This window comes from Lethenteron reissneri, chromosome 40 (assembly GCF_015708825.2).
Source record: "Lethenteron reissneri isolate LAM-NWPU_2019-01 chromosome 40, ASM1570882v1, whole genome shotgun sequence".
Lineage (NCBI taxonomy): Eukaryota > Metazoa > Chordata > Hyperoartia > Petromyzontiformes > Petromyzontidae > Lethenteron > Lethenteron reissneri.
The window spans coordinates 7,614,179-7,637,736 of NC_083818.1; the positions used below are offsets into that span (position 1 = coordinate 7,614,179).

Sequence of the window (23,558 nt, forward strand, 5' to 3'; positions counted from 1 at the left end):
GAGGTCTGACTCGAGTCCAAGTCACATGACTCGAGTCCACACCTCTGAAGCCAGGTCTGTCGAGGCGACAGCGTCTGAATGTTGGATTGTTTAAGCTCGCAATACTCTATGCACATGCAATCACTGCATTAGAGTCTAGATGTTAATCTTACATTTAGGATAATGGGGCAATGAAAACTCATATAATTAGAGCAATAAATAATATTTACGTCAACAAAAATCTATTGAAATAGACTAAAGCGAGGCAAACATGAAAAACACGGAATCAACATCACTTCTGTCGAATTTCTGGGAGTGGGGTGAATCACGACACCCACAATTCGTATGCAGCCAATCATCAATTCCTCAATGGAATAGGAGATCATTCTATATTGCTCGTGGTGAACCGGTCGAGTACCGCTGTAAACCCGACAAGGCAGTGGATGGGAGGTTGGCAACAGACGTGATCGAAACGTTTAACGTCATCGCCTAACGTTCTCAAAACGCAGCACTGACGTTCAAGACCCTATGTGGACTTGCCCCTATATCCATGCTACTGTATAGTTACTCCTGTGTCGTCTCAAGCGACCCTCCTTCCACTCGAGAAACCATAATTGCGTCCTATTGATTTACCTATTCGAACTCTCTAATAGAGGTTTTTTAGACAGATCGCGTAACTATAAATGTGTCATATTCTTGGTTATTTCGGTAAAGTCACGTAGAAGGGAAAAAATATATATATTAATATATTATTAATAACATATTAATAAAATAATATTAATACATTGATATTTTTTTATTGTTTCCCTTCTACGTGACTTTACCGAAAGAACCAAGAATATGAATCCCTGCAGTCACGAAAGCTTTAAATCAAAATATAAATGTGTCGTTAAACCCGTCAACACTCGACACAGCCAATTAGTAAGGTTTGTCACGTAAAACAAAACATGGCAATTCGTTACTAGTTCAGCACACCGGTGTGTTGGAGAGTAAACCCACAACATTTATAATTCGAGTGCCGCGACGTTTCGCCGGTAATTATCAGAGGTGTGGACTCGAGTCATGTGACTTGGACTCGAGTCAGACTCGAGTCATGAATTTGATGACTTCAGACTCGACTTGGACTTGCATAACAATGACTTTGTCCCACCTCTGAGCTGGTGTGGACTCGAGTCATGTGACTTGGACTCGAGTCAGACTCGAGTCATGAATTTGATGACTTCAAACTCGACTTGGACTTGCATAACAATGACTTTGTCCCACCTCTGAGGTGTGGACTCGAGTCATGTGACTTGGACTCGAGTCAGACTCGAGTCATGAATTTGATGACTTCAGACTCGACTTGGACTTGCATAACAATGACTTTGTCCCACCTCTGAGGTGTGGACTCGAGTCATGTGACTTGGACTCGAGTCAGACTCGAGTCATGAATTTGATGACTCCAGACTCGACTTGGACTTGCATAACAATGACTTTGTCCCACCTCTGAGGTGTGGACTCGAGTCATGTGACTTGGACTCGAGTCAGACTCGAGTCATGAATTTGATGACTTCAGACTCGACTTGGACTTGCATAACAATGACTTTGTCCCACCTCTGGTAATTATTCCAACAACCAGCATCATCAGGCGACAGCCAAAGCTGTGGAGAAATCCTCCTGTTTCGGTCTTACATGGAGAGATAAACGTGATATCGTCACTTGCGATCCAACCAGGCATGAAGAAGAGGAGGAGGGGCGGTTAATGTATTCATAAATGTACGCGATTCTAACCCAAAAACCTGTATATTCTGCATAATATCGGTCGCGAAAGCCGGCGTGCTAAACTGGGAGGTGATTTCTTCCTTCTCTGCTACTGCCCCCTTGCGTCTTGCCGCCTGCACTGCCGAGAGAGAACCCGTCACTGCCATTCATTACCCCCCATTGCACATGACCCAAAGGCACCTAAACCGCATGCGGCTCTTTGGCTTCCACCTTGCGGGCAGCCGGTTGAAAAAAAAAACGTAAAGATAATTCCATTGGAACCTCATTTGCCAGTAAAAAAATATGATAATTGTTTTTTTACCCTTCTGTCTGGCAACAAAACTGACACCTTTTTTACAAGTAAAAAAACAATTATCATATTTTTTTACTGGCAAATGAGGTTCCAATGGTGTAAATGCTTACCCCGAGCTCTCATACTCTGATGGTGCATTGTCTTTGAGTTGTGCGCCTTTTGGCGTCATCTGGTCCAACATCAGGGTGAGACTAGGCTCTAAGGAAAGCTGTCTCGGGTGTGGACCAATCAACTTCAAGGACAGTGCATACATTATCAGAGTTATGTTTTTTTTGCATTATGGCTGCAGGTATTGTGGTCTATGCAAACATGACTCCTTGTAAAAAAGGTGTTAGTTTTGTTGCCAGATAGAAGGGTAAAAAAACTATTATCGTAAAGATAATTGATTAAATATGGCTGGGAATGGGTCACTGGTGGAATTTTCCTCCTCGCTCGGAGGGACGCATGAACAGGGTGGAGTGGCAGACTCCTTCACAACTGTGCTCCTCGCAGAGTCAACTAGCGACTTTGCTAGAAAAGTTAAACGTTATACCCGTGTCCTCCATGCAATCCACATTGATTGAGAAAATGTCTGTGTGCAAATAAACGGTTGTTCATGTTTTTGTTTTTTGTTTGTGGCGGTTGCACCCGATTCAAAAGCCGAATGGCTCACAGGGCTACACCGAATAAATGAACTTGAACTTGTCTTGGTGACAACAAAATGTACAGTCAAACTGTATTGTTAAAGAACAACTAAGCGGGGGAAATAAACTAAATAGACGCAGTTTATTCCATCACATATTTTGTTTATTTAATTCAGAATGTGTTTGTCATTTGCTGTATTTGTAGACAAGTAGCTCTGCGTGTGATGCGGCTCTCGAAATATTTTGGTCAAAGACGAAAAAAAAAACTAATCAAAATGTATCTTCTTCTTCTTTGAAAGGTTGCCCAATGACTTGACCGTCCCTTCCTTTCATCAGAAAATGAATTTGCACCTTCCACACACGGCGACTCAGCACCTGGCCTGCAAAATCGTTAGTCTGCCAATAAGCGGACGATGATTGCTCTGTGTCATACAGTTTGTGTATTGTGTGGGTAATTTTCGAATTTGGAAAATGTGGAACATGACCTCGGTTAATGACGTTGGGCTTTGTAGCAAAACGTTACCATATTGCCTGTAGCACGGTTGTGTCAGTTGTGTGTTCATATAGATTAGATAACTATTTTAGAAGGGACATTTTGTCAGGGTCCAGCAACGATGTACGATAATAACGAGGAAAGTTAAGTTGTTTGCTCCGAGTGGGAAGCCAATGTTTATTAAATTTAGAAACTAAAGACAAATTAGTGTAAAGGCAAGATTGTTTTCATGATATGTACACACTTATCTGTACTCTGTATATGCATGCGTGTGAGCTGTGTGTTTCTGAGACAGCAGAGAGCAACGGAAATCCAATACTTAATTTCAAATCGTATACACTATAATTTTGTGTGATGTATTGTTACCCTAAAACGCGAGAATAATGCATAGTATACGGCATAGGTGGCTAAGCAGTTGAAGTACATATTGGTAGAGATGCAGCTACAGTAAATATATGTGTAACTTTTGTATTCTAAGTTTATTTGAAATAGAAAGAATCAGCGGAAGCAAGATCGGTCTGAGAGTCAAATCTTAGTTTGACTGTCTTGCTGCTGATGTTTCCCTCATTAGCAAGGTGGCTGGGAAAGTGCTGCCACCTTCCGTGTTGATCAGATCAGGTGTTACTTGAAGGGCTTTCAGTAGTTCTGTGACATCCACTTCTGTGGGCCGCTGTGGCAATCGTTTTTTCTACTCTTGATTCAGAATCGCTGGTGGAAGACTGGATACCTAGGATATAGTTGTATGTCTCTGTGCATGTGAGTTTGTACATGTGTGTATATGATTGTGTGTATGCAGACTCAAATGAGTTCCTGGTGCGGTGTGTAAACATCACCACTCAGGAGACAAAGGCGGTCGGGCGTGGTGCTGGCCATCAACCCACTTCGTGCCCCGTGCCGGCCTTCATAGGTGCTCGCTAACAGCACTTGCCCCAACCGCCTGTTAAGACTATACGGGGGATCTTTGTATGTGGCAGCTTGCATCCACTTCCGTTGGCTTGGACTTGCATGTGCTGAGGAGGGGGGAAAGGGTGCCCCTAGCAGAGGTCGCAACCGGGTACCCGATACCTGTACCCTACCCGATACCCGGCTACACGTACCCGGCCGGGTACGGGTACCCGTTTGCGACCCTGGTGCGGCCGGGTACGGGTACGGGTAGGCCGTGAGTCACTGGTGAGTCACCGTTTGCCACTCATTTCGGGTAGGGTACGGGTACGGAACGGATACCCGTACCCGGCCGGTACGGGTACGGGTCGCCGTTTGCGACCCTGGTGCGGCCGGGTACGGGTACGGGTAAGGAATCAAAACCCGCTTGCGACCTCTGGCCCCTAGCCTGGCACAAACACCGTGGTGACACCTCAAGCCACTTAGTAGGAGGCCTACGGCTATTCACATTTGCAGGCATCTGCATGTCACATGGAAGAGTAGAAAGAAGTGGCAGCAGCGTGCGTCCAGACCTGTTGGCCGGATTTTGCAACTGCTGATGGAGAGAGAGGAGGGTAACCTGGACGTGTCGTCGGAATTGCTGCTTGCACGTTTGCAAGTGTACGCATTTGGGTGAATGTACTAAATGGATGGCCCCTTAAGGACTGCTTAGTGACGTTATTTATTCAAGACCGTCTCGTATTCCCATGCATTGTGGCTCTTGATAGATTGAGTTTCTTACCGAATTCGAAAAATATGGCCGCTCTTGTTATTTTGGTTGCCCGACACCTGATCCCTTTGGATTTGTGCCCGTGTCTTTGTAGGTGATCCTGGCCGTTCGGAATGCCAGATTCCTTAAGTTCCTGGTCTTTCTTGTTTTTCCTTTGGTATTCTCAGCTTCTTTTTTTTGCGTCTGGTAGAATTTTTCTTATCCACGCCTTAGTCGAAGGGATCATTTTTCTGTAAATGTTTAAAACGCCAATGTCAATTTGAAAAAATTAAAATCCATATGAGACAAATTTCATGAAAAAAAGTGCCTTCACGTAGTTGTCATTTTTTAATAATGATATCACGAGGCTTCCCAAGGATTAAACCGAACTTTTTAGTTCCACAAAATATTAAAATAAAATGGATGAAATGTAACTCTCCTTTTCAAATAAATAGGAAATGTAATGCCATGAGTAAATAATAATTACTATTATCATTTTGGACGTGTACGACCGTACGCTACCATTTCAGAGACGCTGCCACGATGTAATGGTTAGCACACTGGAAATCCACCTCGATCTCTTGGAGTGGCATTTGAAACAAATGGAAAAGTGTATTTTCTTAAGGCCCCTCCCTCTGTCCACCCAGCAGTACAGTATATAAATGGGGTACAACCACAGCCAATCGCCATGTGGAGTGTGGTGTGTAATTCCAACCTCTTCCAAGATGTCTAGCCACTGGAACAATAGGTCTTACAGGGTGGCCCATATATATTGTGGCCCCTATTTAATTCTAAAAAAATGTTGGAATGTTTTTTTAAAAAGTAAGGTTTATTTAAAACAGACATGAATGTGCAAAGGAAACAAAACATGTAGGGGTCGATCATTTTGGAGTCACGTGGCATCTGGATCACGCTGTAGTGTGGCTCTCTATAACTCCCTCTAGTGGAGGCCTTTCCACCAGCAGTAGACAGACATTGGCTCATGATGATGATGATGACATTTCGGATGAAGGTCTCTCCATGCCGTTTCAGTCACGGGGTGACCACACCTCACCGCACAGCTCAGTGCGGGTTAGTGTAAGCATTCGATGTTATGTACTTGTAAAGTGACCAGGTGAAAATGTCCTTCACCTTTGGCCAGCTGTATTAACAATTGAAAAAAAAACTCATTGTGCGGTATTGGAAACCATGAGTCTTCATAAAATAAACAGACTTCAGCTCCACGGGGTTATACGCTGGTGGAACAGAGGCTCACTTTAGTAACTTTATTAAAGGATGTCGTGTTTGGTATTGTGCAGGCATTAAACAACTCTCCTGAATGCAACGATCCGAGTCCCACCCCCAGCAATGCAATGGCCAAAGCAGTTTCAGTTTCATGTATTAGGTATAGCCATGTGAGCCATTCGGCTCTTGAATCGGGTGCAACCTCAACAAACAAAAATAAAAAACATGAACAAGAAAACATTTTAAAGTGACTACGCGCAAACAGAAAAATCCAGCAAAAAACAGCAAAGTCTTCCAGAAAAAGCACCGTACACCAACGCTGCGTGCAAAAATCCCAGTAGGATGCAAGTCAAACAATAACAACCACAAGACAATTTAGATTAAAGTCATCAGTCTAACTCTGTACCACAACAAACAAATATGGCGAGGTGGGGTGCCACCCAGGGGCGGTTTCTTCATTAGGGCGATTGGGCGATACACCACCAATGTCATTCAACCACAGAGTCACGCTAGCCGTCACTGTCAGCCTCTGGATATAGTCCAATCAGCGTCATGCTACGTTCTGTGGAGTACCGCCTCTTTTGGGGCGATTTCACTCCGGCTGAGAATCGCCCCGAGTGGCCCCATAGACTTACATTCAAAGATGTTTTTTTTCGAACGGGGGCGCTCCAATGCATTCTCTATGGCTACCGGGAGGGCAAGCCCTAACGTGCTTACGTCATCATACGTGCTAACGTCATCATACGTAAGCACGTTTCATCCAACAATATAATTTATCGCTACCTAGTGGAATCTTTAATAAAATAAACTTGAGTGGTTTGTTTTAATAGTGAGTATATAAACAAACAAGATGTATTGTAAGAGTCACTTTATTTTTCATTAATATTAAAGAAGTGAAGTTGCCTTTAGATGCTTAAGCTGTTAATTTATTCATTGCATGGGTGGACCTTATCCTTATCAATCATCCAGACATTTGCCCCCCCTGAGAAATTTTGCAGGAGCCGCCACTGGTGCCACCTAAGGTGGCCGCATTTGGTCGAGACCTCGGACAGAGTGGCAGCCAAAGAGTTTGGGGCCATCGACAGCAGAGACGGAGCAATGAAAGTAGAGCTCGTGCACAAGAGCCTTGTGGATTGAATCAGAATATTGAATATTGATCTATATGATATATGATCATTTTATATTGTATATTATAGCTATTGTATATTTTAGATTTTATTTTATTCAATGTTTACATACTTTAGCTCCTAAGTATTAGTTAGACTTGTACCTTTAGTATAGTTACGACTTGTAAACCACTTATTTAAGATTTAAGATTCCTAAATGTTGAATGTATGCACCTTCCGGCCAAAGTAAATTCCTTGTCTGTGCGAACTTTCATGGCGAATAAAACCCTTTCTGATTCTGATGATCTCTGGAGTAATCCGATGATCTATAAAGCTCTTTTTAACAGATGTCCAGTAGTTGCACAGATGTCCAGCGGTTACAATACAAGGCCGTGAGAGATGGTGATAGCTTTGTTGGGCGAGTAGGATGTATTGATCCAGCAGTGGGTAGATAATGGCTCATGATAACTCAGGTGGTATATCATCAGTGGTACTAATTTGTTGCAAATAACCAAATTATGTAACAAAGAATTCCTTTGAGGTTAGCCCATCTTAATTCGCTTGTATTGGCCGCTCAACAAACTGGGAATGATAAAAGTTTGGCGACGATTCGCCTCCCACTGAAATTCGATTCAATATTCAATTTAATTTATTCGCTTTTGTACCGTTTAGAATGTTACATATCATTTGCATCGTGTGTAACATGCGAGCCATCCAATTTGCATACGATTATAATAATCGATCAGCGCATTCTAGATTCCAATAATCGGTTTTAAGAGTCGAATCGATACATCGTACCAAGCCATGTGGGGTAATAATTAATTATATTATTAGAGATTACCCCCCCTCCCCCCTTTAGCGCCGGATCGATTCGATTCCTTAAACCCGCACACCGCTTACTGAATCGATTCAGACCAAGCCCCTCCCCCTTTTTCAAATCCCTCCCCGCGTCTCCCCCACCCCCTGCACGACCGCTCCGGCCCCCACCCCCCTCCCTCCCAAAAGCGTGACCACGTGGTACCGCAACTCGCGCTCTCGTTGGTCGAGAGGTGCCACGCGCGCACGAATCCCCCCCCCCCACCAACAACCCCCCCCCCCACATCCCGGCGGCTGAAATCCCTCCGCGCCGTGACGCGGTCCCCGCCCGAGTGGTGAAGCGGCTCCGACCGACACGGACGGCGTTGCCGCACTTGTTTCGCCTACGTGGTGAGTTTTTTTTTTTAGGAGACGGAGCGTCGTTTGAATTTATTACGCGATAACTTTTTTACGATAAATATCGTGTATATATATATAAAACAAAGAACCGTGGTAATAACGTTATAGGCTGTGGTTTGAGTTGAGCGAACGGTGTCGTTTAAATGTGTGGGGCATGCGAGAGGATTTCGCGGCCTTGCTCCATGTGTTCGTGTCTATGTGCGGCTGTGTGTGTCTCACAGGCTCACACAGTCTTGTGTGTGAGACACACAGTCTTGTGTGTGAGACTCACAGCCTTGTTGTGTGTGTGTGAGACTCGAGGCGGGGGGTGAGTCTTGAGTCTACGTAAGGCTCTGCGCGATTCGTGTGAGTCTGTGGGACTATCGAAAAGCGACTCCCCTTCTCTGTCCACATGTCTTCATCTGTCTCCATTGTCCTGTCTGCCTACCTCTCTGTGTGTCTCTACGTGTTTATATATCGCCTGTCGATCTGTCCGTCTTGGCCTATATCTATCTATGTCTGTGTGTCCCACCTCTGCCTGGTTTATACTGTGTATAGTATATCTGTTGCTGGGTGTACGTGTGTGTCTGTCTCTGTGGTGTCTTCTTGGCTGTCCATGTCTTTAACCCCCCTCCTTCTCTCCCCAGCCATCTTCGTGTCACTCATTCTCTGCCACTGTGGTCATCCTCTCCGCCCATATCTCTGCTGCTTCTCTCCCTTTTTTTTTCTAAAGTCGTTAACATTCCTACGCACCGGCCGCTTGGCTTCCTTTCGCCGTCTTCTTCTCTCTCTTGTATGTTGGGTGCTTCTCTGTGCCTGCCTGTGTCTGCCATCAGTCCGCCTGTGTGTGTCTCTCTCTCGAGTCGGTCATTGCTCCGTCAGCCCTTCTCTTCCTCAACCCGTGCCTCCTCGCGTCGTCGCTACGTGACGCCGATGGATGGTGAAGTGCTGGTGTGGTGGTGAAGTGGTGGTGTGGTTGTGGTGAAGTGGTGGTGCTGGTGAAGTGGTGGGTGGTGAAGTGCTGGTGTGGTGGTGAAGTGGTGGTGAAGTGCTGGTGTGGTGGTGGTGAGGTGCTGTAGTGGTGGTGGTGAAGTGCTGGTGTGGTGGTGAAGTGGTTGGTGTGGTGAAGTGCTGGGGTGGTGGTGAAGTTCTGGGGTGGTGGTGGTGAAGTGCTTGTGTGGTGGTGGTGTGGTGGTGAAGTGCTGGTTTGGTGGTGGTGAGGTGCTGGTGTGGTGGTGGTGAAGTGGTGGTGGTGAAGTGCTGGTGTGGTGGTGAAGTGGTGGTGTGTGTCGTCGTTCAACAAGCGATGGTGGCGTGTGATGTTGAGTGAACTCTCTCTCTTGACGGGCCAGGCACCCCAGGCTGCTGACGTGGTGGTTGTTGCTGCTGCTGGGAGGTTGATGTGTGATGGTTGTGGTGTGTGTGGTGGCATTGATTACTGTTGGTGGTGGTGATGTTATTCGAAGGTATTGACGTGATGGTTCCTGCTTGTGATGTGTGTGATAGTAGTGGTTAATGATTATGGTGGTGGTAGTCGTGGCTGTAATGGTACTGGACATTGCTGACGTGGTTGTTGGTCCTGGGCTGTGATAATGATGGTATTGGTGGTGATGGTTGTGGAGGCTACTGACATGGTGGTGGTAGTGATGTGCGAGATGGTGGTGTTTTTGGTTGGGTGTGTTAGTGTTTTATTTTTAGTGGCTGTGGTGGTCTTGGTCGGTGATGGGTGAGTGTATTGGAGGCTGCTGACGTAGTGGGAGTGATGTGTGTGTGATTGTTATGTTTTGGTGGTGATAGGTGAGGGTCGTGATGTGTGTGGTGGTTGTGGTGGGTTTGGTGGTGATGGGTGAGGGTAGTGATGTGTGTGATGGTTGTGGTGGTGTGTTGGGTGATGCTAGTGATGTTTGTGGTGGTGTATGAGGGTAGTGATGTGTGTGATGGTTGTGGTGGTGTTGGGTGATGATAGTGATGTTTGTGGTGGGTGAGGGTAGTGATGTGTGTGGTGGTTGTGGAGGGTTTGGTGGTGGTGGGTGAGGGTAGTGATGTGTGTGATGGTTGTGGTGGTGTTGGGTGATGATAGTGATGTTTTGGTGGTGATGGGTGAGGGTAGTGATGTGTGTGATGGTGGTGGTTGTGGTGAGTTTGGTGGTGATGGGTGAGGGTAGTGATGTGTGTGATGGTTGTGGTGGTGGATGAGGGTAGTGATGTGTGTGATGGTTGTGGTGGTGGGTGAGGGTAGTGATGGTTGTGATGGTTGTGGTGGTGGTGGTGGGGTGTGAGGGTAGAAATGTGTGTGATGGTTGTGATGGTGGTGGTTGTGGTGGGTTTGGTGGTGGTGGGTGAGGGTAGTGGTGGAGGCTGCTGACGTGGTGGTTGCGAGGCTGTGAAGACGTGGCGCAGCTTCGAGCTCCGCTCCCCCGCCCCGCACTCCACTCCCATCACACGTGCGCCGCCTGCCACCCACTGTACGCTGCGCGCACTGTACGCACTCTCTCGCGGTTAACGCTACACCGTGCACTGTGTACACGTGGCACATGTGCAGGGTGCAGTGCACTGCGCGTTGTGTGTACTGCTCATTGTGTGTACTGCACTGTGTACACGTGTGCAGTACACTGCGTGTTGTGTGTACTCCACTGTACTGCACTGTACTGCACTGTGTGCACGTGGCACATGTGCAGGGTGCAGTGCACTGCGCGTTGTGTGTACTGCTCATTGAGTGTACTGCACTGTGTACACGTGTGCAGTGCACTGCGTGCTGTGTGTACTGAACTGTACTGCACTGTGTACACGTGGCACATGTGCAGGGTGCAGTGCACTGCGCGTTGTGTGTACTGCTCATTGAGTGTACTGCACTGTGTACACGTGTGCAGTACACTGCGTGCTGTGTGTACTGCACTGTACTGCACTGTGTACACGTGGCACATGTGCAGGGTGCAGTGCACTGCGCGTTGTGTGTACTGCTCATTGTGTGTACTGCACTGTACTGCACTGTGTACACGTGTGCAGTGCACTGCGTGTTGTGTGTACTGCACTGTACTGCACTGTGTACACGTGGCACAAGTGCAGTGTGCATTGTGTGTACTACACGTGTACATGGGCAGTGTGCTGTGATCGGCGTGTACCGGGACTGCACGTGGTACATGTGCAATGTGTGTACTGCGTTTACTGTGCTCTGATCGCACTACTTGTGAATTGTACATTGTGTGCATTGTACTTTCAGCAATACACACGTGAAGTGTAATTCGTATCATGTACATACACGTGTACTTTGTGTAATGAAGTAGTGTACCATATGCATTGCGGATATTGTATTGTGTACATACACATGCGTGTACTGAGCAGTACGCAACATGCAGTACAACGGACACACGTACAAAAGTACACTTCACCCGGATGTGTGTGTGCTTGCCAGATTAATGTTTGCATGAGTAAGTGCATTGTACTTTCGCACACATTAATCGATGGGCCTCGGGTTCCATCTCCGAACATTTGCATCAGCTGCAGTGACGTGTTCGCGGTTGCCCCGTGTATTTTCTTAAGCGGGCATTGAGTGGTGCTCCTCATATTCCACTTGATTCAGAGGTAGGGAATGCAAATTGCATTATTTCTATGGCAAGACCATGCGTTCGGCAGTAGAAGTTGCACAGCAACAGTCGAATAAGCAATGAGATGCGTTTTTGGAATATCCGCAGTACCCATGAACCTTTCTCGCATTACCACAGCTGATTTGCTACAAAGTTGTAGTTTTTTTCTACCTTGGAGGGATGATGGTGAACCCTTGAACCCCCATCGCAAGTTTTAGTTTGGAAAAACTTCAGTGCTTTCATGCTGAACATTTTGTACTGTACATGCATATAGGATTTATGCTGTTGTCACCCCCATAGCCTCGATTCTTGTTCAAGAATGTTCCGCATTGAGATGTTTGGCCAATTCTATTTTAAAGAGAGAGGAAATTGGGGAATTAAGAAAACTTCGGATTTCCAGGGGAGGAACGTTAGAAACTCTGCACAGATAGATTCAGTAATGCCTTGCAGTGCTACCGTCTGGATACCTTTGCCAAGAAGAGCAAGCACTGTATGTTTTACTCCCTTCCACTGTTTTAAACACTGCCCTTTTCATTGCTAATGAATGAAGCGTATACTGTAATGAACATGCGGTGTATGATGAACTTGCATACATCAGACTATATACCATCTAACACGTGTGCAGGGTAGAACATTATAAAATGCATCTTCTTGGTTCTTTCGGTAAAGTCACGTAGAAGGGAAGTAATAAAATAATAAAAATACGTGACTTTACCGAAAGAACCAAGAAGATGAATCCCTGCAGTCACGAAAGCTTTAAATCGAAATTATAAAATGCATTATGCGTTTGTAGATATCCTGTGTATCGGTTAAATTCACTGGATCTCAATGAGACAAACTTAGATGAATGTTTGTACACGGCACAGTGCTGAGAGGACGCGACTTTGCACAACATGATCATCCACGATCTCTCTGCTATTGGATGAAAGCTATTTCCCAAGCTGTCGCCATCTCTCGCAGTCTTGAGATGATGGTGATGCAACAATCAATCTAAAACCACACGGCTCCCCGATTGCGTATGCAGCAGCATACAATGCGGGTGTGATGCCCCACGTTCTTTTGTTGGCAGAGCGGCATTTTTAAAGTGTGGATTTGTTTCGATGTAAAGCTTTCGTGACTGCAGGGATTCGTCTTCTTGGTTCTTTCGGTAAAGTCACGTAGAAGGGAAGTAATAAAATAATAAAAATAAAACAATAAAATTATTCTCACGACGTTTCGGCCACAACGCAAGCAGCCGTCCTCAGGTGTCTCCCCGACAGACCTGGTCTTCACCTGAGGACGGCTGCTTGCGTTGTGGCCGAAACGTCGTGAGAATTATTTGATTATGTTTTATTTGTATTATTGTATTATTTCCCTTCTACGTGACTTTACCGAAAGAACCAAGAAGATGTGGATTTCTTGTTATATTGGGGTGTCTGGGCAGGAGCTTATGCTGTTAAGAGGCAGCGCTAAGCAGAGAGCCTCTGTTAGGCGCTCACACGGGAGGGAAATGCGGGGGGGGGGGGGGGGGTCGCTGGGAGGCTCTGTCTGGTTGCGTGGCACATGGCCGAGTAGAAAGTGCCACGTCGCCTGGCTGGAGCCCTATGGGCGATGAGCTGTAATGCAAACAACTGAGGGGTCGATCCTGCGCCATTGCTAAAGAATGAACCCCCCCTACACTCGAACTTGAGTGCCTACTTAACCCTAAATGGCTCCTGCAGTGTTTATTCGTAGGTGCTAAAATGTGGCACGAAATATCATCATCCATTGTCTATCCGCTGCTTGATGAAGACGACCTCCCTAAGCTGCTTGCATCTCTCTCAATCCTGGAACACTTGCCCCCACCGTCTATCACGATGAAATAATCCACCCAGCATCGGCACACGAGCTGATTGCATTGCTCCATCTCCCTGGTGAACGTGCTCTCGGATGCATGCAATTCCTTGGCTGCCGTTTTCTTATTGTTCTTGATAATCGGTTTCCGTTTAGAGATGTGGATATTTAATATATACAGTATACGAGATCTCACCCTAAAAACCTCTTATTTATAATATTGGTCGCGAAAGCCTACGTGTTTAAACAGATGTGGCTTGATGTGAAAAACTATTTTGGTCATTATTTAAGATGATTAGTTAATAGCATTGTGAAAGAATAGACCATCCCTATCATTCACGTCATACTAGAGTATGTTATAGAAAACAAAGTTCTGGCACATCGATGGGCCAATGCACTATGGGGACGTCACTCCACGTCTGTGTGATGACATCATCCGCATCCCACAGCGTTGAGCCAGGTTCGTGTGTTGCGTACCCTCCACCCTGGCAATGTATCCCACGCAAATGTGTGGGCATTGCTAATTGATACTCGAGTTCACTTCACCAGTCCTCCACCCTGGCCATGTATTCCACGCAAATGTGTGGGCATTGGCAATTTAAACTCTAGCTCACTTCACCAGTGCAAAAGTTAGAATGTGATTGTGTTTGAATTGTATGCCATTGTGTATCTATGGCATTGTTACAGGAGACTAGCCCTAAAATTATCTAATAAAACAGGCAGTATGGCAGAAATGTTTATTGTTGAGAAATGATGTGCATTCTGGCCTGTAGCCATTTCCACAATGGCAAATGATGACAACAGTTAAAATAATTTGATGCAAAAGATAATGGAGTGAAAGAAATTGACTTTTTATACATTAGCAAATGGTAATCTTCATTGTGAAATAAATTAGTTGATGCCAATTAGTGACCTGGTGAATGGTAATGCAACCTGTCAAACTCTTATCAGTGCCAACCTTATTACAGACTAATTCAGTCCTTATTGGTCACCCTGTGCCCTTATACATCTCAACGTTCATCCTACAAAGTCCCATCAAAAGGTAGAAACACAAACAAATGGACAAAAATTATGTGTTTTTTTGCCCGTATTCAAACGGCTGTACGCCGTATGGACCTAAACTCAATTTCCCTGTACAAGAATACGTGTAAACCGTATGGGTTGACGGATATGGTAATGCATTATAATGGTCTGTGAAACAAATGGGCCACTTGTATGGTTTTTGACCTATTCCCCATGGTAAGGAGCAGACCCCAAAACCATTCAACTAACTTTAGAGATAAGCCAGTGCCCTTGGTAAAGAATGGGGCTGTTTTCCTGGATCACTTTTCCACATGGGGGTCACTTTTAGCATTCCAGTACTGCCAAGCGGCATCATGTCTCCCGGAAACGCTGCTTCCTCCCTCCAATTCTGCAAGATGATACCGTACCGAGCGGCATTAAATACTGCAATATACACGCAAGGTTAAATTGAGTGGAATTTCATGGGGTGACTGAATAGAAGGGCATGCATACAATGTGCGTTTAACCATTTTCTTAATTTACTTTGGACAAGTTGGAACATTTTCCCCTTTTTGAGCGAGGTATGCATTCTTTATTTTTATTCGGATAGGAAATTGTCATGGCTGCATGACTAGTGCCTTGTTTTGAGATCCACGTTTTTCTTTTTTAAAAGATAAAGCAATACAATAAGTCGGTAAGTATTTGATGCTTTGAATATTACATAATTTGCGCATTTTTTCTGCGTATTTTGCGTTAAACTAAAAATGCATTGGCTCGTTGATTTTAATCTTATGCTACATGCATCAATTTGTGGTCGGTAGTATTTATTATACTAACCCTCCTGCTCCCATTAGAAGCCGCTGCATCCAATTGTGAACTCTGGTTGCTGGGTTTGTGGTGCCACGCGCTAACCGCTGCACTACCGCTCCCCTTCCGCCAGCCACTCATTACAGTGCCATGGTGGGATCCCCTTTCCCCACACGGCCAAACACGCGCCCCCTGCTGCTACAGGATGGATATTTATAGATCGGGTTCCACTCGTTAAGCAAACAATTAGCCGGTTTTGTGAACAAATGGGTCTTTAATCGAGATGCACCTGTAGAAACATCTGTTAAAGAGGTTTCGGCCATATAATGCAATGGTCCAACCACAATATTTTGGTTATGCTACTACTCGTATATGTATGTGTAGTGGGTTCAACTGAGTCACAGACGCATTTCTTGGAGGCAATACATTTATTAAAACCAACGCACAGGGTACTACCCCCTAACAAGATAACCGATGGTGGTGCACCACTAGGATAACTACACTAATTACACTGGAACTAGCTACAATGGACCGGACCCCAGCTTGGGTCCAGTTCCACATGTTGATGACTCTTGTAGAACGTAGATTCTTCAGGATGAACAACAGTAGCCGGTCCCTCCTCAGGGACCCGGCTTCTATTCTCTGTGGCGGGGCTGGCTCCGCCCTTAGCCACGACCACCTTCTCGAACCCCCGAGCAGGATCTTGACCCTGACACATGACCACCCCGAGCCCTCACCTGGGGCCCCTGTGTAGACTTTACCAATCACGTGTCCTCTAGGGTCAACCAGAGTGTCATGGCCCTTAGTAACCCCATTCCCTTGGCCGGCATGCTGACACCCCATCCTGTAGGGGTCGGCACTGCAAGTCGCAGCAGACATCGTGCTGCTCGCAACAGACATCGGCGGCTATCGTGATTTTCGCCTGGAGAAGGGCGCTTGTTGCGTTCGAAACGTCGTGATTTATTTTGTTTTGTTTCTACCTACGTGACTTTACCGAAATAACCAAAGAGTATGGATTCCTGCAGTCACGAAAGCTTCAAATTAAGGTTTAATGATCCGTGGGGAAAAAATCATTTTCCATGACTGTTGATAATAGGATTAGTAAATTGTTTTATTTCAGTTATTTGTTTTAAAAGATAAAGAACGTCGTCCTGTGTTCGTCTTTCTAATCCTAAGTCTGCTTAGGCACACAATCTACAGCATGTATTTATCTCGTGAATTTCTGAGCACGTTGGAGCTGTGGGTGCCTTGTTACCACCTCTGCATCGTCATGGAAAGATGTCTCCTTAGATCTGGGCTATCTGCGGCTGTCCGCTTATCTGTTGATGCATTGAATAATAGGAAAGTTCTAAAGGCCGTTCATGGCTCTTAACTGGCTACATCTATTTGTGAAATAATGGATAAGAGAAAAGGCCAGTCTGCTGATTATGGAAATAAAAGCATATTAGCCCAAGTCGTGTATTTAAATCGTTTATTTCTTCACCCCTGCTCATGAAACGTAATTGGTTTAATGGCAATCTATACATACATATTTCAGACCTCTGAATAAGCTATATTTTTTGTCACATCCACAAAAGTACCTATGAAAAGTGGGCTTCTGGTACGGAGCATCAAGCCACTGACCCTAAAACAAACTGGCTGCATAATTAATCCGTTTGTTTCTTTTGTCTTACAGGGCAGACAAACCAGCCACACTGAAGCCCATAAGGTAGCTGAAACCGGACGGACTCTCTGGCAACAGTAACCATTTTGTAAGTATGACTTGTACATTTTATTTATCGTTGACAAATATGTTCTTAAGGTAGCATATGATGTGAAACGATAGCCTAGGGAACAGGATATTTACCTCCGAGTTTCCACAACCACCCAGTGATTTCTGTGGGGAATTATCCACTGCGTGGTTCTGTGGCTGTGAAGCAAGGAGTAAAATCCATGTGACATCATTGTTTAGAAAAGTAGGCCTTTATGCACCGCAGCGGTAATCCGGAATCAAAGTTTGGAAATTACGCCCAACTAAACCGCTGCTTGCAAGAGTTTCACCTTGATGTTAGAACATTACTTCCTTTTTATGCCAGAATTTCAGCTAACGCTGAAATTTTGGACAGTCTGAGAGTTGAATTGATGCGACATGGCTTGCATTTTGTTGCTTGGGGACTGCTTTTCATTTTAAATATTCATTCAATTATTTTACAAATGTAACATAGCAGTGCCCATGCCCGAGGACAAGAGAATTTCACGTGGAAGATATTTCTGGTAGGACTTTAAAAAATAAATCCCAGTTATATTTTTATGTTTACACATGATAGTCAACCCGTTGTTTTACATTCTCAGGGCTGCAATTAAGTCACATCAAGTGGAAAACCAACTCTTATGTTTTTTTTTGTATGCCCCTTGGTTGGTAACGGGTTGAGACGAATCCACTTGCTGCAGGAGGCTGTCGGGATTTAAACTCCCGTAGCTCAGCAAGTGTCAGCTCAGTGCCCTGACCTCTTGAGCCAACCCAGCGACCTTGGTATAAGGAGTACGTTTTTGAAGCCCTTCCCTTCAAAGTTTCTCTTGTTTCATTTTTGTTCTCAATTCAACGTTAATCCAAGTAAATTGGAAACGCGCTCACACGTCTAGACAAAATACCGAATAATGTGCCAGGACGGACCAACACGCTGCGTGCCTTATTTTGGCATGCCAAGTGCGTACCACACCACATTTCTCTTTTTGCAACTCTTAACATTCCAAAGATTGATTAACCTTTTCATTTTTGACACACCAAACACAAAAAGAAGCACAATTATTCTAAACACTGCCTTTTAACTGAAATAAATGTAAAACTGCTGGACTCTGAATTAGGGCTATTGTCCAGAAGATCAGCCGATGATATGTATATTTATGTTAATACAGCAGTGTTATAAATGTGGTTTTGTGTGATTCACGATTGTGCGCCAATGCAGTTCATTTAAATACCAACAAGCAGTTTAATTGGCATTGTGTTAGATATTGTGCTATTTAAAAACATTTACAGCCGGAGATGGTCGTGTGGCTTAGAGGTCCAGAGCACGGAGATGGAACCACCCTTTTCTAGTGCCTAGGTTCAAATCCAGGTGACTGTGATTAAACTGGGTTCAAGCGTTGCTATTGATGGTTTCAGCTGGGTCGGCAATGAATGCACAAAAGCCAATGACTCCACAAAAATACGTCGCATTAAACGTTTTGCATTTTATTTGGATGATTTCCACCTCACGACTCTTGGGAAACATTACTCTGTAGCAAGGTGGCAAGGAAATGCTGCCCTCTACTGTGTAGACTAGAGGTCGCTTGAAGGGACCTCGGGAGCAATTCTGTGGGCCATCTTCCACAAAGGGCTGCACTAATGTGCGATTTATCCAAATGGCTTCCTTGTCGCAAGGCATGACTGATGGCACGCAAATGCATTTGTTGCCTCTTGACAAGACTCCGATGGCACAATCGAAATATAAAAAAGACTTTCCAAATGCTGTTCTGTTGAGTGTTGGTTTTTTTGTATTTTGCCAGTGGTGTACTGTACGACTTTGCAACCGGATATCGACTATGAGTTCGGACGCAGTGTTAGCACCTGAAGGCTTCACCGAACAGAATGGCAACATTAGCAGCCCGGAGTTGGGAGTCACTAAAGGTTAGTAGCTTGCACACACTGACATGTTCTGGTTTCATCGTTGTGGCATGCATCAGCTTGTACGTATAAATGTTATATGTTTGCTTAAAAAACAAAAACACTCGGGTGTTTAAACATTTTGATTTGTAGGTGAACTTGATGTTCGGGCAGAAATTAATTGTCATTTTTAAATCCTTTATATTAAGTTTGCTTGCTTGCATGCTTGCGTGCTTGCTTACGACCGTGCAAACCTTTCGGTCGTTTTTTAACCCACTTCCCGTGATCCAATCAAGCTGACATTTTGCACAGACTCGTTGTGCGAGACAATTAATGTTCGTGAAATTTTTTTTCCAAAATTTTACACTGTTTAGGGAAAACAAATTAAATATTTAATTACCAATTGTTTAATACTGCAGACAATCATCTGACCCATAGGTGGCAGCCATCTCAAGCCAGAGGACGAGAGGACTCTAGCCGCCACGCATATAAAGGATTTAGAGTGAAAAACTTTGTTTTTACGGGTTATACTTATTCTAAATTATGAACATTTAAATGCAAAATCATCTCGATGATACGACAAAAAGGAGTACATGGGTGTTGAAAGCATGGTATAGGTTTGTTTTGCTGGTTGTGCTTCGGTAAATTCGAATTCGATTTTTAGGAGTATAAAAAAATAAAGATTGCGCTCTGTTAATTTTTCATCCTTAATGTTCTGAATGTTTAATGGTTTTTTCTACTTCCTAATTGGCACAACTTCTCAAAAGGCAGTTTTATAATCAAATTAATCTATGCCGTAATAAAAGTATTTTAGCCTTAAGTGGTGAGGAGACAAGTGTGTAATATTACTTCATGCTTTAGTACGTAACAAATGGGAATGCTGATTTCCAAGTGTAAATCTTTAAAATGGTGCTTGTTTCAAACGTTGAAATATTAACCCTTCGCAAAACCCGTGTGTTCAAATACTCCTAATGTCTTATCCAAATTGCCAGTTCAAAAATATTGTGTTGTTTTTAATAATTGCATTCGGCACCAGGTCGCATCCTTATCTACTCCCAGCATGCGTGCATTGTTTACGAATTTTATTAATGTAAAACATTACCATTACGTACAAAAGGGGTAAACTTACAATACAACGCTGCCAAAAAAAGTCACTGTACAACCAAATGTGCGATCTACATTCAGTGCACAGAATTTTAAACCGGTTGCGCACATACACACAGTTGCACATACGGCATGTTCTTTGAGTTGGAATTTTAACATTAAGGGTCTGTCGGCCATCCCAGAAGCTTGGAAGTAATGCATTCCACATTTTGTGACCTGCAAGTGCAAAAGCAGCTTTTTGCCAGAAGGGTGTTTTGTGCATGGAATGCCAACGAGGCATTGAATTGTACCCCCAAAGGTCAATCTTCAGAGCGGCAAGTCAGAAAAGCTAAGCCACGTCAAGTCTTGGTGGCCATAAGCTACATTCCACGTTTAATTCCTTGCCAGAAAGCTGGAAGGCTTGTAGTAGGAATGGCACAGCATGAAAATGCGTCCCCTCACAAATTTAATATTTCTTCATAATTCATCGTTCAGGGGATGTTTATTTTTCCGAACCCGTGAAAAGGTGCAGTTTTTAAATGTGGGCCAATATCCGACTGATGACACGTGCTAATATAACTCCTCTTATTAATGCCTGTCGTTGATGTTACTAATATGATGAATTCGTCATGCAACTCCTCTGAACTGTACTAAACAAAGTTACTTGGTAGGTTTTCACGGTTGTGATGTATAGCTCTCCGCTGTTATTTTTGCATTATACTGTGTGTTGTTTGGCAGACCATTTCACTCCATGTGCTGAATATTGAGTTACTGGAGTAAATGTCGAACGTCATGCCGCACATCATGCGGTACAGCACAAAAATGCATTGGGAGAGCTGCAATATAAAATAATTAACAGGAAGGTCTTGTTTTTTACATGTGCCATTGCAAAACATTCTGACCTACCTAGAAAGATAGTTTTGTTTAAAACTAGTTAGTGGGATTGAGGGCCAGTCTGTTTTGCAATGCCCATTTAAGAAAGTAAAACATGCGTTCGGTTTGCCTGTGCTTAATTCAAAAGCTTGTGCAAAGTTCAGTTTAGCTTAGGGTAAGCAATAACATAGTTTTGTCACTTTTTTATTTTACAGCGGTGCGATAATTTAAAAGCGTTTAGAAATGACAGTGACGTGCGTGGAATGTTTGTGTGTGCGCGCGTGGCACAAACCGCGTGGTCGCCGCAGGAGGGCTTGATGACGAAGCGTACATCCCGACCTACTTTGAGGCCTTCCCTCCTCTGCCGGAGAAGAACCAAGCTGATATGCCTACAGCCCCAATCGGGGCTTGGAATAAGATCCGCCCACTGCGCTCGTCTGTCATTACTCAGGTGCTGGGAGCGTTCGGTCTGTTACAGCTGTCTGTTGGCGGAGTGGGGGAATGGGATCATTGTTAACGTTGGCTGTAAACTTACATCGGCACTGCATTTAATCATGAGTTGCTTGTTCATAATAAAGGTGTTTGGGTCCAGTCGCGTAAATATAACCCACCACCACCACCCATCGCAGCCAATTAGTAAGGTTTGTCACGTGAACAAAACTTGCCTATTGGCTATTACTTCACATTGGTGTGACGGCGAGTAAAGCCACAACGTTTGCAATCGAGTACAACGTTTATCATTCGTTGTTTGGCCCTCCCATTTAACGTTACCTGTTTACATCATGCGTGTCACATTTTGCCTCCGTGTTTCACAAAGCTTATTCTTTACCCTTGTCGGTTGGCATTAGAATATATGGTTCTGTATATTTTACAGAGGTGGATTTGATTTACGACACCTCGCACACTTCCTAATTTATTACTGTAAATGAAATATGCCAGTGTAACCAAGCGGTCATCTGAGAGGCTTGCACTCTGCTCCGATTTTTGTAGGTGTTCCATGTACCGCTTGAGGAGCGTAAGTTCAAGGAAATGAATCAGACCCAGTTCGGAGAGGGGGGAGAGCAGGGCAAGATCTGCCTGGACATCATGCAGAAGACCGGCGCGCATATTGAGCTCTCTCTCGCCAAAGACCAAGGCCTCTCCATCATGGTTACCGGGAAGCATGAGTTTGTCATGAAGGCTCGCAAGGAGATTTTCGCCAAACTGCAGACCCAGGTACGCGTTGGTGACTGGATTGCAGTCGGGAGTGTTGTGCAATCCGCAGTGAAGGGTGGAATGGTTCACGACTTTCCCCATTTCTCATTGACATTGAAAACTTCTAAATGTTCCCAAATGTATCCTTGGCCTGTTTTTAAGTGAGTCTGCTATTAAGATTTGACATTAGTAACGATGATAATGATACCGATATGACCCATGAATGCCTCCACTGAGTCTCGCAGACCTGTTCAGGAAAAGTCCTGCATTGAAATGTTTGAAATGGCCATTGGTGAATGTTTGGCATGTGGGAGGATACTGGAGTACCCATGGAAAACCCACACACATGAGGGCGGTGACACCTTTCACGACCATCTCCTGGCCTCCCCATAGTGCCACTCTTATAACAGCTGGCAAGCCCTGGTGGTCACCGATCCAAAGTACCAAGGAGGTTGAACTCTACTTCGATCTGATAGGCTTGGTCATTTGGTTGTATTTTTGATTGTAACATTGCAGTTTGAGAATTTGGCATTAACGAATGCTACCGACTCCTTGAAGCTATCTCCTTATGTCTACGGCATTAACACTGAGCCAAAAATGCCGATAACTTCTTGTCCGACTCTCTTGGCCTTGGGAATAAAACTGAACCACAAACATTTTTAAGATTCTTAAGTCTGGCTGTGAGCCTCAGGCGTTGACACTGAGCCAATAATGATACCCATCTATATGAGGGACATACGTCTGCCGTCGGGGAGAATAGAAACCGCACCGGTGCGGCCTGTGACCCAAAAGCAAATGGCGTATGTTTACAATATGTTTAAAGCTCCACATGGTGTTTTTCACACAACCTCCAGATAATGGCACATATAGAAGGACGTTTTCACGAAAGAGGAACAAAGTCAGCTGCCATTGTAAACATGTGCAACATTTCCCAGTCAAATAGCAGTTCTGTCCCAATATACCATTTTAGACTGATAGCTTTTGTAAAGTAGGCGATTGTGCATATTTTTTCTGTAGAACCAGAGTAATACAGGCCGATCCATTTTAAGATACCCCACGGGTTTCTCACGACCCTCTTCTCAATGGGTGATTGAATATATGGTGAAAGTGACGGCTCCATATCTCACGCAGGAATATTGAAAGATATGATGACTTGAGATTGGTGGAATGCGTGTAGAAGCTTTGAAATTAAGTGTCATTTTCTCAAATTTTCACATTACTTTCGTGGGGTATTAATAAGATGTATTGCCCTGTGCTTGTACCTATGTAATGTTCAATA

The 23,558-nt window shown here is 44.5% G+C and overlaps 1 protein-coding gene across 1 annotated transcript in view; it reads left to right on the forward strand.

Moving 5' to 3' along the window:
- The first annotated feature begins 8,197 nt into the window (after positions 1–8,197).
- Positions 8,198–23,558, forward strand: part of HDLBP (high density lipoprotein binding protein) — a 40,893-nt gene continuing 25,532 nt past the window's right edge. Inside the window, exons 1-5 of the mRNA XM_061568154.1 lie at positions 8,198–8,314; positions 17,183–17,258; positions 19,033–19,153; positions 21,394–21,536; positions 22,076–22,300. Coding sequence (XP_061424138.1) covers positions 19,069–19,153; positions 21,394–21,536; positions 22,076–22,300 — 453 coding nt within the window. The 5' untranslated portion in view covers positions 8,198–8,314; positions 17,183–17,258; positions 19,033–19,068. The remainder of the gene's footprint in view (positions 8,315–17,182; positions 17,259–19,032; positions 19,154–21,393; positions 21,537–22,075; positions 22,301–23,558) is intronic.